This window comes from Strongylocentrotus purpuratus, unplaced genomic scaffold (assembly GCF_000002235.5).
Source record: "Strongylocentrotus purpuratus isolate Spur 01 unplaced genomic scaffold, Spur_5.0 spur5_scaffold_11, whole genome shotgun sequence".
In the NCBI taxonomy this organism is placed as follows: Eukaryota; Metazoa; Echinodermata; class Echinoidea; order Camarodonta; family Strongylocentrotidae; genus Strongylocentrotus; species Strongylocentrotus purpuratus.
In genome coordinates, this window is record NW_022145596.1 from 29,363,167 (window position 1) to 29,378,646 (window position 15,480).

General features: G+C 36.5%; 1 protein-coding gene and 1 non-coding gene across 2 annotated transcripts; both read right to left on the reverse strand.

Moving 5' to 3' along the window:
* Window positions 1-1,930: 1,930 nt before the first annotated feature.
* LOC589487 (coelenterazine h 2-monooxygenase) lies at window positions 1,931-4,573 on the reverse strand. The gene is made up of 3 exons (XM_789125.5): window positions 4,143-4,573; window positions 3,257-3,332; window positions 1,931-2,691 (listed from the first exon to the last, which is right to left on the reverse strand). The coding sequence occupies exons 1-3, from the start codon at window positions 4,479-4,481 to the stop codon at window positions 2,180-2,182; spliced, it is 927 nt and encodes a 308-aa protein (XP_794218.3). The 5' UTR covers window positions 4,482-4,573; the 3' UTR covers window positions 1,931-2,179.
* An 8,280-nt stretch (window positions 4,574-12,853) lies between these two features.
* TRNAK-UUU lies at window positions 12,854-12,926 on the reverse strand. The gene has a single exon. It is a non-coding gene; the product is annotated as a tRNA-Lys (tRNA).
* Window positions 12,927-15,480: the final 2,554 nt, after the last annotated feature.

Here is a 15,480-nt window from a genome sequence, read left to right on the forward strand (position 1 = left end):
GCTGCTAAGATATTTGTTGTTCTATTTGTATCTTCATTTTCTAACTGATTATACTACACTTGTAAAATTATAGATCCACTTTTCCATCGATTTATTTTTTATCAAGATGTAAGCATATCCCACGTCCCTCTCCTTTCCCTTTTTTCCTAATATTTTTCCCCCTATTTATGTTGTTTCTATTTTTAACGTTTGTATACAACTGCAGTTTTTTCTTGTAAATACTCTTATTGTCAGTTCATACATTTGTATTTTCCTTCTATATGCAGGACCATTATGTAAAACAGCCTGCGAGCTGATCAATGTTATCCTGTTAAAAGTTTTTTTAATAAATAGATACATAAATAAATTTACAACATCTAACCTTTCCAGATGCAAGGCCTTTACGTCACTGATCAGATAATTTTGAAATTTTTCGTTTTGTTTTTCAATATAAGGTCATCTTTTCTCATGTCATATGTAAATTGTCTTTATATTTTACAGTCTGCTTATGAAAAACGATACTGGCAAAATGTTGATCGCATTAAATCCCGCCATTTAATAAACAAACACGAATTACGGATTATTGGAATGCATACTTAGTTTCCTTGTGAAACCGAATAGTAAAACGTAGAAAAGAAGAATAAAAAAAAGGATGATACTCGAGAAAAAAAATGGCCGCGTAAAATCCCGCTACTAAGTCAACACGGGCAAAATTATCAGGGAATATGAGATATGTTTTAACATTCATTTAGATCCATTATTATCTGCAACCAAGACAGAAAAGAAAGACTTACTTCATGTTTCTAAATATGTCTAATTGTAGATGTTGGTATACATCTCGTCTCTTTTAATTACGAAGACGTTATGGGAGTGTTTTATACTATGTTTTACCAATTTAAATTGTAAATCTCGTCCTCTATTTCCCCCTCCCCCCCTCTCTCTCTCTCTCTCTCTCTCTCTTTCTCGCTCTCTCTCTCTCTTTCTCTCTCTCTCTCTGTCTCTGTCTCTGTGTCTCTCTCCCTCTTTCCCCCTCTCTCTCTTTCGCCCTCTCTCTTTTGTCTGTCTGTCTGTCTTTCTCTGTCTTATTTTTTCATTCTCTCCTTTAGCGTTTAACTCTCATTTCTCCTTCTTATCCTCTCCCCTTTTTCTCTCTCTCTCTCTCTCTCCCTCAATCTCTTCACTCCCATGTTCTCTCTCTCAACTCTATCTTCCCTACTACAAAATTCTTTAAAAAAGCTTGTAAAAGTTTCCACAGTTCCCATATTTGATCACTTAATCGAAAGTGCGTTACTGTAAGCACAAAACTAACTTCATAGAGCATGTACAATGCACTGTGCAAGAAAGTTCTACTGTATACTCGAAGCCACACACATTATATCTTAATAAATACACGAACAAACTAACTCCCAAAATGCATAAAAAAAGAAATTGCCATTACCTTATATTTGAAATAAAATCACATTATTGATTTAACACAGACAACATATATTTGCGATACAGGTATATAGAAATTTAGCATTTTGTTTCATTAGAGTAATATAATAGATATACTTTGAAATTGAAATTGTATATATATACCATCACCAAGTTTTGTAATTTCTTAAGTATGTGTAAAACTGATTTGTCAAGATTTATATGTCTTGAGAATGTGACAAATTAAAACTTACTTCTAACAGTATTCAAGATATTCCTCTATTCAAAAAGTCCAAGTTTCATTTATGAGTTGATACAATAAACAAAACATATTTTGTTGTTGTAAATACAAGGGGTATGGATATATTGCTAACTGTATGTCCTTGGGCCGGCCTCCTAAGAAGTAAAATGGGGACATGTCAGAGAAAAAATGACAGAAGTAAAACATCTAAGATCATAATATCTTTGGTAAAAAAGATCATTTTACGAAAGAAAAAAGGTGGTCCAAATACTCTCAAAACTTCCGACAAGAGAAGAAAGAGAGAAACGAAGGAGAAGAAAGATGGGGAGGAAGAGGAGGCAATGAAGAAGAAAAGGAGATTTTGGGATATTGATTTCCACAACGAGAAGGAAAGATCGGGGTCTTGGTTACCCAACCGCCTTTGTATGATAGAATGTATGTAATTTATGTATTAAGTATGTTTACATTTGTTATGCCGATTGTTGCATTACTACACCCTCTAAAAAAAAAACTTAGATCTGTCCCTGGTGTATAATTATGATCCACCTATTTGAAGACACTTGATAAGAATTCCTTGATGTAATCCCCAGTCTGGATGGGTGAATCTTCCTGAAAGAAATGCGACCCTTCAACCTGGACTACCTTATGATTCGGCCAATCCTTCGTGATCCCCGTGCCCCATTCACTGAATATTCCAGGAGTTGCGAGGATGCAAAACTTTGGAAGATCCGCAGTCCCCTTGATCCAGGCGTGGTAGGCCGTAGCTATGGCAACCGTTTCCTCTGGGCCCTCTCCCTGGATGGGGATTTGACGGGGGAATGTGAGCAGAGGGCGTCGGTCCTCTCCAGGGTTCTTGAACGGTTCCCGGTAAGCGTCCATCTCCTCCTGGCGAAGCTTCCGCTTGATGGCGAGCGGAAGTATGGTTTCTATGAACATGTTCTTCTTCAGGATCATCTCTTCGCCGGCATCCGAGCGCAACGCCAGGAAGATGTCCCGCATAGAGTCGGGGAAGATGTCCCAAGTCATTGGCTTTAAGACGCCTTCCATGTGGACGATAGCTAAAGAAATTGTGAAAATCATACTTGTTAAGTCTGCCAAAGAATGTGCTTCTCTTTCTTGTTGTCCGAGAGAGTATCTGGAAAACTGAAAAACATCTTTGGGTATATGCCCGATAATATTTAAATAAAAAACTACCTTAAAATATGATATCCTGTTTAAATTTTGTGCTTGTTTAAAAAAAATCAGAGGGTACCCCTCCGTTTTAAAGAATCTTTGAGTCACCCTTGTCTGTGTATAAGTATGGGAAGAGGGAAGGCAAGTGGAGATATGTTATCAACTAACACTCCAACAGACTGTGATGTATGATCGTGAAAGCGAGTGACTTATCCACCCTTATGCTTAGTTAAACGAAAAAACTACTTACTATAAATGTATATTCATGAACATATTTGTGTAGGCAGAGTCTGGTTGTTGGAATGGAAGATCAGTAATAAAGTTCAAGCATGGTTTAAGATGATAAAATAAAGTATTTTACTTCCTATTTTCTAGATTTTCTTGAGTTTGTGTGTGAGTGTTCGATGTGGTGATTTATACCACATTTACCCTCCGCCCCTTATTGCTTACCTTCGAGTCTATCCCTGTGCTCACTACACCAGTGGAGGCCAAGGGCTGTACCCCAGTCGTGACATACGACGGTTATCTGAAAATAAACATTTGGTGAGGATTTATCATCAATATGTTTCATAGGCAGAAGACATCATATTTGTAAATGCCAGGTTTTTCCTTCAACGAAAAACAAAATTTGCACGTTTAATGATGTTGTAGGCGTTAGCATATTGTTAGAATCATCGATCATTTTCTGAATTCTGTTAAATACATGTATTATTAATTGAAATTCGTATTAATCATTTTGCTTCAACTGTCAAACATACAACCCTGTAAAAGTAACAAAGTATGAAATGACTACCTTTAAAAACATGACATATTATGTCGACGTATATGATAAAACATTGCGCGAATGTTACAAAGGCACAAATATATTCTTGAAAAATAGATTCGGGGCAGTTTTTTTTTGTGGCATAAAAATTCCAGAAATAAATTTTAATGCTGGGTGTGATCCAAGTCCTCGTATATTTCTTTTATGAAAAATAAATGTAAACAAAAGAGGTTTTTATAATATAATGTATGATGATGTATCAAATCTTAATCCAACGGTCACTTGCATTTGTAATGACCGGCCATTTAACCCTCCAGATCTAAATTTGTCAGTCGACTCTAGATCTATACTATTTGAAATGAGAATTCATCAAGTGATATCCTCGTCACCATTTTATAAAACAATAAATAACCGAAATAGTCCGAACGGTTTTTGATTGGGTCACGGGCGTATGACTGTTCCAAGGTACCTTGCGTGGAAATTTCTTAGTAATGCCTTCACTGTTATATACTATCTGCACACTATAAAACCTCATTGAGTATATCATCTATAAGCTTTATTCTTCTACAATACCTTTTCTGGTAATTTGAGGGCATCAAACCAGGCTGACAGATAGCGGTAGTGATCCAAGAAGCGGTAGGAACGGCTAGCCAGCTTATCAGACCTTCCCATCCCAATGAGATCAGGAGCCAGACACCTGGCGATGGGTTCTACTTGGGGTATCACATTCCTCCAAAGATACGAAGACGTTGGGTTGCCGTGCAGGAACACGGCCGTATGCTTACCGCTCCTATTCTGGGGATCGGAGTCGTAATAGGACATCTTCGAACCTAAAACATCGACTTTCTTGCATTTTCCCCACCATTCATCAGCCGTCACGAGAGGGATAGTAGCCTGGTTGCGTGAAGCCATTCTGGAAATCAGCTTACTAGTATTTGTGGTAATTTTTGGTAGTATTTGGTAAAATTTGGTAGTATTTGTTGCAGGCTTCGCCAGAGAACGAAGCCCCTTTATATTACCGAGGATGAACTGCCAAGTGTTAGTATTGGGCCCTAAGTAAACAATGAAATGGCAATATTTCTCTCTCTTTTTTCTTTGAACTTGTACTCCCGAAAAAGTAAATAACCATGAGCGTGCCCGAAAGACAGATCTATTGTAGACATTTCGAATGATGACCCTTACCCTGGATAATTCTGCATGATTTTGGCTAAATCACACTTTGGAAATAGCATTCCATTTATTGTTGCTGCAGTCTCTTTCGTATAGGGGGCGATTAATGCAGGTTGTACTGGAGCTGTTATTTCGATTAGTAATTGTTATAATTATTAAAGGCAACTTAATGATGTAATTTGTCGAGGAGGAACAGCATCTTAAAAATGGTGGATTTGCACTTTCAACATGGTGTAGATAATAAAGAACAGTTTAAATCCAAATCATTGTCAACCTTATCCCTTCATAGATAAATATAATCTATTAAAATTTGTAAAGAAAAGGTCACACGAGAATCTATTCATGACTGGAAAATGATTGAATAGAAATGATTATAGTTTGAATCTACGATATTAAAGGTTATTTGAACTATGGTCAAATTGACGAGTTTCGGGTTAAATATTGAAAAGCTGTTCTTTTATTTTTAGGAATCGGTCGTACTGAGAATGTATCATTTGGAAATGTTAAAAGAAAAACATTACCATTAGAGTAAATCTACCGTTTGGAAAAAATTGCCACTCCTCGGCCCCTTTAAAATTGACCTTACATTTGAGGCTTTGGAGCGTGATCTGTAAAGTCTGTGTAAGCAAATAGGCTCATTCTCAGTTGATTTAACGCAATGTGTACATTGCCGAATTGCTCTCAATCATGTCCCCACACTCATATGGCATGTCAATGACCTTACTAGTCGCTTATAATGCATTTCTATTTCAGACAAAATGAATGACGCCCAGTGTACAATGGGTGTCACAACTTGGACCGTCCGTTATACCCCGTTCACACAGTCGACGCCGCTTCTACTACGATGGTAAAGTGGCCGAGAGCGTGGCCAATCGGGGCCAATCGTGGGCCAAACGTGGGAGGATCTCCACGAGCCTGGTTTGGTCGGGGTGGGATCACCGGGTCGGGAAGCTGCACGGCACGCTTATTTTGAACGTGCACAAAATTAGCGTAGCCGGGTCGTGGCCATCAAAAATTGGCGCAAAGTCTTAATAAAGAACGTAGTGGGAACGCCATTAGCAAATAAGCAGTGTGGTAGCACCGTGGTAAGATCTATGTGGTCGTAATAAAAACGCAGCACCGTCGGCAACTATTTCGAGCCGTTTATAGACATCGCTACAAATCGTACTAGAAGTGTAATATGGTCGCCATCAGCGTAGCGACATCGTCCTACAGTCTTCTAAGTCTCTGTAACAACGTAGTAAAAACAACCGCTTGGTCGGCATTGGTCTAGGTGTAATCGTAGTGGCAGCGAGTCAGCAGGCTTTTGACGTAGAATCGTCGCAATACAGTCGTGATGTACAGTCTTTAAAAATGCCAAATTGCTGGATTTCGAAGTCGATAATGCCCCGATTTGATTTTTTTTTCAGTTCGGGGTGATCGACAAGGTCTTCGTAAGGTCACAGAGCTGTGTGAACGGGGTATTAGCGGACAGCTATATATAGTTGTAAGGTCCGCCGTATCTGCGCTGTCACGCATTTGGAAAAATAACAGAGGAATAAATGTAGCGAGGAAAAAAATCATCATCACAAAATTTATCTCATCAGAAGACTCTCTGAGAGAACGGGGATAGTTCTTGGGGGAACAACCAATTTGCTGTTTGTGAGACAGGTAAGGAGTCAACGAGTAATGACCTACAGCGCATGGAATCCCTAAAAGAACATGCTGTAAATTAATTTCAAACTTTTTCAATTGATTTATATCGATGCCTTTTTTCAGCGACATTCCCATTTATGGTCGTTGCACCCCATTTCCAGTATGGAAAAAAACCCTGAAATATTGCACAATAAACTCCAAATTCTGTGCAACCCGAAAATTGTGTGTCAAGAATGACGCGACTTTTTAAATTTTGTTATTTGTATTTCATTATAGTCTCAAATTCTGTACGCACCGAAATGTAAACAAATAGGTGTCGGAGAAAACGTTCACTTAATAGTGTGATTGTATAACCCTTAACCCTTACTGTACTGGGGGGGGGGGGCGGGGGGCCTGGGAGGCCCCCCCCCCCCTCGACATTTTCGTAGATTGCGTCGCAACCGCTCGGAATTTTGAATTGTCGTTTCATGACTTTTTTCCCTCAAGTCTTACGCACATTTTGATACCATTTTCGTAAAAATCGGATATACCTGTAAGGTGTTACATAACAATTAGTATGCGCATGTCATCAAAAAAGTGCTATAATTGCATATATTCATGTACAAGCAGAAATGTGAAGCTATGAATTGATATCAAATTGCTTTTATATGTTTCTCAAAGTAACTTGATGTATTTCAGAACAAAAGAATACATTAGAAATAAAACAATAGATATAATAAGAAATAAAAAACAATAAAATACATAAGAAAATAAATAGTTGAAAATCGCATCAAATTTGCATAAATTATCATTATTAATTACTTCAAATAACTTTTTTGTGATAGAAAAGAAGTTTCATTTGAATAATGAGTAACAACATTCAAAAAGTGAGTCTGACAATTTTTGTAAGGATTCTAGTTCCCGATATATATTTCCGGATTTGATATTCATGAATGCATATTCATAATTTATGCAAATTAACCTATTAATTTTCAAATATCATAAAAATAATGAAACCTCATAAATTTGAGATGAAGGAAACAATTATTCAATACATTTTCAAGATTCTTCACAATTCTACGGACAAATATGTAGAGTTTTCTGTAAAATGCATAAAATTAGCATTTTGCATAATTAATTAGGCTATAACGACAAAAAATTTGCATATTAGCGAAAAACTAATTATACCATCTTGTTCCTTACGTAAATATCTACAAACACGCAAATTTTCGCGTTCATCGGACATTCGACGGCCGAGATCATAGGGGGGGGGGGGGCCTCCCAGCCCCCCCCCCCCCCCCCCCCCCCCAGTCAGAGAGTGCTCGAAATAGCCCAGTACAGTAAGGGTTAAAGGGATAGTTGAGTTCTGTTGCAGAGGGCGCTACTCAAAATAATTTTTTTGTGAGACAATGAAAAACTGAGTGTCACATTTGAAAGAACATAATATTTAAATGACAAAATCATCTTTGTTTGATCAAAGTCGGTTCAGAGACGGCTGAAATATAATGATTTCTAATACTTCTTTACCACCACAAATATTTTGAACAATTTGAAAAAACCGTTGGAAAAAACGAAATAACGCCTTTTACGCTGTACTTCAGCAAATGCTGATGTTGGGTTTTTTGTTGGCATTTTCGTGTTGCTTATATTACGCACAACCAGCCGGCCCATGTATTATTTTTAATTAAATAATTAATTGAAGGTCACCATGTTTTTTTTTAAAGTGGTGCTGAATTGGTATGCTCGTATTGGCTAAATTTCATACATTTGGGGTCTAAAATGACCTTCATAGCAATTTTAGGTTCTCAAAGGATACTAGAAATGTCATAGATAAGAATAAGAGCAACAACCATGCACTTTGAAGGCATTTGCTGTCTGAAAACAGAACTCAACTATCCCTTTAACCTGGATAAACAGATTTTCTTTAAATAAAGAAGAAAACAATTGTTTGCTGAATCATACTCTAACCTTGCATTTCGGTCGTGGCCAGCTGCGGACTGACGTAGGCCATTATAGTTTGAACAGCAGATAGGTCTCCCCAAGATTCATTTACTATATCTTTCTTTTTCTCATCTTTACTTGGTCTTATCTCTCGATCATCCCATTTCTGTCTTTTCTATATCCCGATCTTTCTTCTTTTGTATCATCATCATCATCATCATCATCATCATCATCATCAGCTTCTTCTTCTTCTTTATCTCTTTGAGCTATTCTGTGTAACCATGGGCGTAAATCCTTACGTAATACCTATTGTTCAGGGGGGATGATCTATTCATTAATCCCCCCTGAACAATAGGTATTACGTAAGGATTTACGCCCATGTGTGTAACATAGCTCATCTGTCCGTCCGTCCGCCTCTCTTAAAATCTCTCTCTCTCTTTAAAGACAGGTCTTATTATTTCAGCATTCCCCATTCTCATTATTTTCAAGTCCGATATCCTTCTATAATCATCTCTATATTCTTAAATCCTTCTTCTTTCCCCTATCCCTCAACCCTTCTCTCTCTCTCTCTCTCTCTCTCTCTCTCTCTCTTTCTCTCTCTCTCTCGTTCCATTTCCTTCTTTCTCTTCCTTCATATATCAGCCTCTCTCTTTTTACTTTCATTCTTCTCTCTCTTTCTCTCTCCCATATTTCTTATATTGTTTGCTTGTTGCAGGACTGGTGTACAATTTAATATTGCTTTTTTTTGTCCCCCCTTTTGCATTTTCTTTAACCTTTCTATCTATCCCCTTACCTTAACCCCTCTTTCAATATCCACGTCATATATTATGATCTTATATGCATAATCTTTCATCATGCACGCAATCTTTCTCTCATCACAACACCGACATTAACCCTTCGGTTGCTTTCTCCGTCCGTGTGCACGGTCACTCGTATGCCACACGTGCAACTTCGCACAAAACAATAACTCCAATAAGGGAAGGGTTGCTTTGTGAAAAACAATGACATTGAACAATTACCCTTTGAACATCCAATATTAGCTCCATGATTACCCTTTTAACACGGGTATAGATTAATTTTTGTACGAGAAATAGTCGAATAATCTTGAAGCCTTTAGTATATCCATTCCATCATAAATACAAAGGGACACCGGAAGATTATTTGTGTGGTATATTAAAGAGTTAAGACACAGTGAAGGAGAAGCGTGTGACACCTTCAATGTTGAGATAGGTAGCTTTATTATACAAAACGTTCAGTGAAGCATAGTCATGTCAAGTAAACACACTAAAATATAAGGTCACAAACAATATGACGAAGGAGGAAGCAACGATTGTAAGGTAAATATCACAATTAAAAATCTTAACGTAAGAAAACAAAGCAAATAATCTAACATTTTGCGGGCTATGTATTGTTGCTCTCAAAGAAAAATTAGTGATGCAATACACAGTTCGTGTTCTTTTTTCTAGCTTTACTTCATCTGACAGGAGAAGGGGAAGTGCGATTTAGAAGTACGGTATGAATTTTCTTCAGTGTATGTTCCATGGGAAATAAATTACGATATCATACTCATGAGGGAATTGTTTTAATCAATTTTACATGCATACTTGAGCTTAATGTAAGCCGTTATACATCGCCGAGCAAATCGATTTTCAGTGCTTGATTTCCTAAAATAAATTTTACAAATATGGGATAAATGTATTAAAGGGGAAGTCCACCCTGAAATTAAGTTAGTTTTAATAGGAGTAGAAAAATGAGAGAAACAAGTCAGTGAAAGTTTGAGCAAAGTCCGATTAAAAATAAGGAAGTTAGGATTTTTGAAGTTGTGATCAATCAAACACAAATTGGCAACTCTATGACGTATCATGCGAGCTCAACTTCCATTTGCTCAGTACTAAAAAAATCTAAAATTTTCATTTTCCCTCAAGAAAAATTTCAACCATACAAGCACCCTAAATATAATAATTGCAAATATGTTTCTATACTCCCCCTGCAAGGAACAAATATATATTCCGTCATCAATAACGAAGAAAACATGATTTTATGAAATATTATGCACAAAGCAAATGAAGGAGAGCTCGTATAATAAGTCACAGAGTTGCCAATTTGTATATGATTGATCACAACTTCAATAATTCATAACTTTCTTATTGTCATTCAGAATTTGCTCAAACTTTCACTCACCTGATTTTCTTATTATTCTGCCTCTATCGAAACAAACTTATTTTGGGGGTGGACTTTCCCTTTAACCCTAACAAAAATAACATATCAGTTAATTTTTTTTTCTCTCTCTCTCTCTCTCTACCTCTCTCTCTGTCTGTCTGTCTGTCTCTCTTCAAGTTCAGTGTATGTAGTATGTCTGTCTCTCTTTCTCTCTCATTCAATATCTTTCTCTCTCTCTCTGTCTCTCTCTCTTTCAGTGTCTGTATCTCTCTCTCTCTCTCTCTCTCTCTCTCTTGCTCTCAATTTATCCATCTATATATTCCCCCTTTTGTAATCATAGAAAAACTAAACTAAAACTTATTATGTACATAATTATGTTAGGAGTATTAATTCGTCAGGAGCACACTTCGATCCCAGCTCCCTCCTACTAGTCTGCAAGCACAGAACCTGGTCAGTCGTAAAAAGTGAGTCTGCACTATAAGACTACCATAGGCCATGTACTGTAGCTGCTCCTGACACAGGACACAACCAGTAGGGAGCTGGGCTAGACTTCTTTCAAGGCACAATGATTTTTTGATTAAGTGTCAAATTAGGGTCTGTGCCTGACACAACCAGTAGGTAGCTGGGCTAGACTTCTTTCAAGGCACAATGATTTTTTGATTAAGTGTCAAATTAGGGTCTGTGCCTGCAGACTAGCTCCCTCCCGTCCAGGCACCTGATTATTCATATCTAGATATCCCATACTGCATGGCACACCAGAGCAATGTTCCCACTTAAGTGCATGTACGCAAACCGAAAATTGAAATAGGTTCAATACATTTGACATTTGAGGTCAAGTTCCTCTATCTTGTCAGGTTCGGCAAGATGGCGTTCCGTTCTACCGATTTGTTGATCACTACCGCTATTTGTTTGCTTGGTTTGACTCTGTCAACTTACCAGAAAAGGTATGCATTAATAAATGATAGCAGACTGGCAGTGATGATTAAAAGTTTCGTTTGGACATTCATTGCATTAAAAAAAGCATCACAATTTATGCAATCAAATTTAACATTTCATGATTTGTTTTCTTCTTCTGAAATCTTAGTCCAATGGCTTCGTTTGGTAAATCAATAATGATAAATCAAAATTGATTTTGGCAACTGTCCACCAAAAAAAAAAGTATATTCTAATCTCAATTGCATTAACTCCATCACATAGATATAATATTTAAGGTAGAATTCCAAACAGAGTTATTATAATCCAATACTTAACAAGGAGACCCACTTGATGTTACCAGAAAAGATATTACAGAAAAAAGTGTGTTTCCATGCTTTATATCTATAACATGTACCCTGAAATAAACGGTAGAATTGATGTTTACATTCTTCTACTAGATGTTTTGATATGAAATATTATATTTTACGTACTGAATCCTGGCTATACCGGGACACTGCCCCCCTCGGATCCATTAATGGCGTCAAAGGGGGGGGGGGCGGAATGAAAAGAGTAGATACAGATTATAGGGCCCCTCCTATTTTTCTAATCCAAGAACATGTAACTTCGTGCCCTTAGTACGTCCGGGCTCCTGTATTTCACTTGTGACAATGAGACAAAGACTCCCCGCCCCCTCCCCTCCCCCAACCCCCCCCCAAAAAACTAATGATTATAATACAATAATAATAATAAATAATACATAAATTTAGAAAGAAAAAAGTCAATGATAGATAAATAAAAAATATACAATAATAATAGATTAATCAATTAAATAATAATGTTAATAATAACGTTCGCTCTGTTTTATGAAGATTCATATCAAACACTGCATTTCCGAACTCTAAAAATATCCATCTTATGACATAAGAAACAAGGACATTTTCTTCATGTTATCTAGCGCTTAAATATCTTATATTATAAGCGAGAAAAATAGACACCATCAATTATTGAAAACCACTCCCGATTTCTAATTGTAATTAAAAGCGAATACGAAAAGTTCTCGTGATCTCTTTTATTCAGGTGACCATAGTGTGCCATGATTGGGGTTCGGGCCTGGGCTTCCACTGGTCAAATGAGCATAGAGATCGACTTGAAGGTCAGTATTAATAAAATTATTATTATTATTTATTCGGCAAAAATAAAGAAAATCATTGAATACAAAACAAGAGTATATTTGGAAAAGAGTCACATGGATGCCGGGAAAAGAAAAAAATTAACTTAATAACTGTAACACGAAGGTCTTCTTTTCCAATCCATGTGACTTTACAGATATGCTAACAATAAAATGGTGAGGTGTAATAATTTATGAATCACTGTGTAATCAACAATATAATCATCATTGACAAAATGAAATTTATTTATTTTTAATCAAAAAATTAACCCCTCCTCCCCCCCCCCCCCAACAAAACCCAAAAAAATCATACTCTCGCCCGATGAGGGACTTGAACCCGCGACCCTCTGATTAAAAGTCAGATGCTCTACCGACTGAGCTAACCGGGCTTCGGTATGTGGGCGATTTACTAAGTTTCTTTAGACTCTTTGAAACTAGGAAGGTTATATTACGTGTAAACTTATCCCCTCCGTCTGCGACTGGATTAATTCATAACAGCACTTCTTTTCATTTTTTACTTTACTTTCACATCAACATAACAATAAATATACTTGTATGCGAGGGAGCGAAGCATACAGGTATATTTACTTTATGTGACACTTTGTATTTTAGGTGAAACTTTGTACTTTAGAGCACTTCAGAATATATTGTGTGGTAGCCTTGTACTCAGTATTGGCTGTATATTTGGACATATACACATATTGTATTATTGAACGCCCCCTCCCCCCCCCCCCGGATTGCCGCCCCTGAAAGTAGTTATGAATGATTGTGACTGTGTACCTTTTTTTCTATAGGTCTAGTCCACATGGAGAGTATTATACAACCCCTCCCAGAATGGGAGCTCTTTAACGACGACACTATGTCGGTGAAAATGATAATAGTCAGTGAAAACTACCGAGTAATTGTTTGGTGGTGGTGGTTATTTTACCTGACTGCTAAGAAAGCATACATGCTTGTAAGAAAGCAACCAGACGGCCGACGGCTTTAGGTCCTCTCCGAGGGACCTCGTAATGAGGATTAATGCCTTACCAAAGGGCACTAGCGCATTGCCTTGGTTACGAGACCACTGCTCTACCGACTGAGCTATCGCGCCTCCCATATACGCCCACTGATCCTTTTCACTCTCATTCAATTAACTAACTCATTATAAACGTATTTCCATGCTTCACCTAAAATCCAATGATAACTTCATGTAATGGTTTTAAGCTTGAGTACAGACGCTTTTCGGCTTTATTTATCATTTATCAGTTTTAAACACCAATATAACAAATCTTCCTTTAATCGATACAATTTGTTCATTGCCGTTTCCAATTACAACAGCATTACTAACCCTTTTATCTAGGAAATTACAAATATTTACATTACGTTGTATATTTGATATCTATTTTATACAATTGTTTGGTCAAGGCCTATGTAGCTGCTAAGACATTTGTTGTTCAATTTTTATTTTCATTTTCAATTTTCAATTTCAATTTTTCAATTTCATTTATTGTTCAACCATCAAAATATATATATATTATCAAAATAAGTTACATCAAAATTTAGAATAACGCAATGATGGTTTGGTGACCCCGGAGAAAGCAGAGCTTATAAAAAGGGGCCACCAATACATAAAAAGATCAACATTAATTATACCAAAAAATATCAACATCGAGCATTAATATAAACAAGAAAAAAAGAGAAGTACACTTCTGCAGCAGCAGCAAAAATTGTATCTACAAATGAAAGCGAACAAGAATATCAAGAATATATTATAGAGAAGGTAAGATTTCCCTGCTTACATGTAGCTTTTTAAATCTGGAAAGAGTTGAGCTGTTTTTGATATTGTTGGGGAGTTTGTTCCATAATTGTTCTAACTGATTATACTACACTTATCAATAATTTTCATCAAGATGTATGCATATCTCCCACCCCCTCCTCTTTCCGTTTTTCTCTAATGTTTTTTTCCCTATTCATGTTATTTTTATTTTGAACGTTTGTATGCAACTGCAGTTTTTCTTGTAAATACTCTTATTTTCAGTTCTTAAATTTGTATTTTCCTTCTTCATGCAAGACCATTATATAAAACAGCCTGCGATCTGATCAACGTTATCCTGTTAAAAGATGTTTTAATAAATAAATTAATAAATTTACAACACCTCACCCCCTTCCAGATGCAAGGGATAGATACGTCACTGTTCAGAAAGTTTTTACATTTTTCGTTTTTTCATCTTTTCTTACGTCATATGAAAACTGTCTTATTTTACAGTTTTCCTATGAACAACGACAATGGAAAAATATTGATCGCATTAATCCCGCCATTTAATAAGCTAACAAGAACCACAAGTAAGGCCTATTTACGTCACTGATCAGAAAGCTTTGACATTTATCGATTTGCTTTTCAATATAATTTAATCTTTTCTTATGTCATATGTAAATTGTCTTATTTTACAGTCTGCTTATGAACAATGACAACGGCAAAATATTGATCGCATTAAATCCCGCAATTTAATATGCTAACACGAATTACGGACTAGAGAGTGTAATTATTGGAATGCATACTTAGTTGTCTTATGAAACCGAATAGTAAAATGTAGAAAAGGAAAGGAGGTTCTCGCAAAATATTGGTCGCATAAAAGCCCACCACTAAGTCAACACGGGCGAAATTATCAGGGAATAGGAAATGTGTTTTAACAATTATTTAGATCCATTATTATCCGAAGAGGAAGACTTACTTCATGTTTCTAAATATTTGTAGATGTTGGTATACATCTCGTCTCTTTTAATTACGAAGACTTTATGGGTGTCTTTTATACTTTGTTTCACCAATTTAAATTGTAAATCCCGTCCCCTATTTCTCTCTCTCAACTCCCTCTTCCCTTCTAAAAAGTTCTAAAAAAGCTTCTAAAAGTTTCCACAGTTCCCATATTTGATCACTTAATCAAAAGTGCGTTACTATACAAG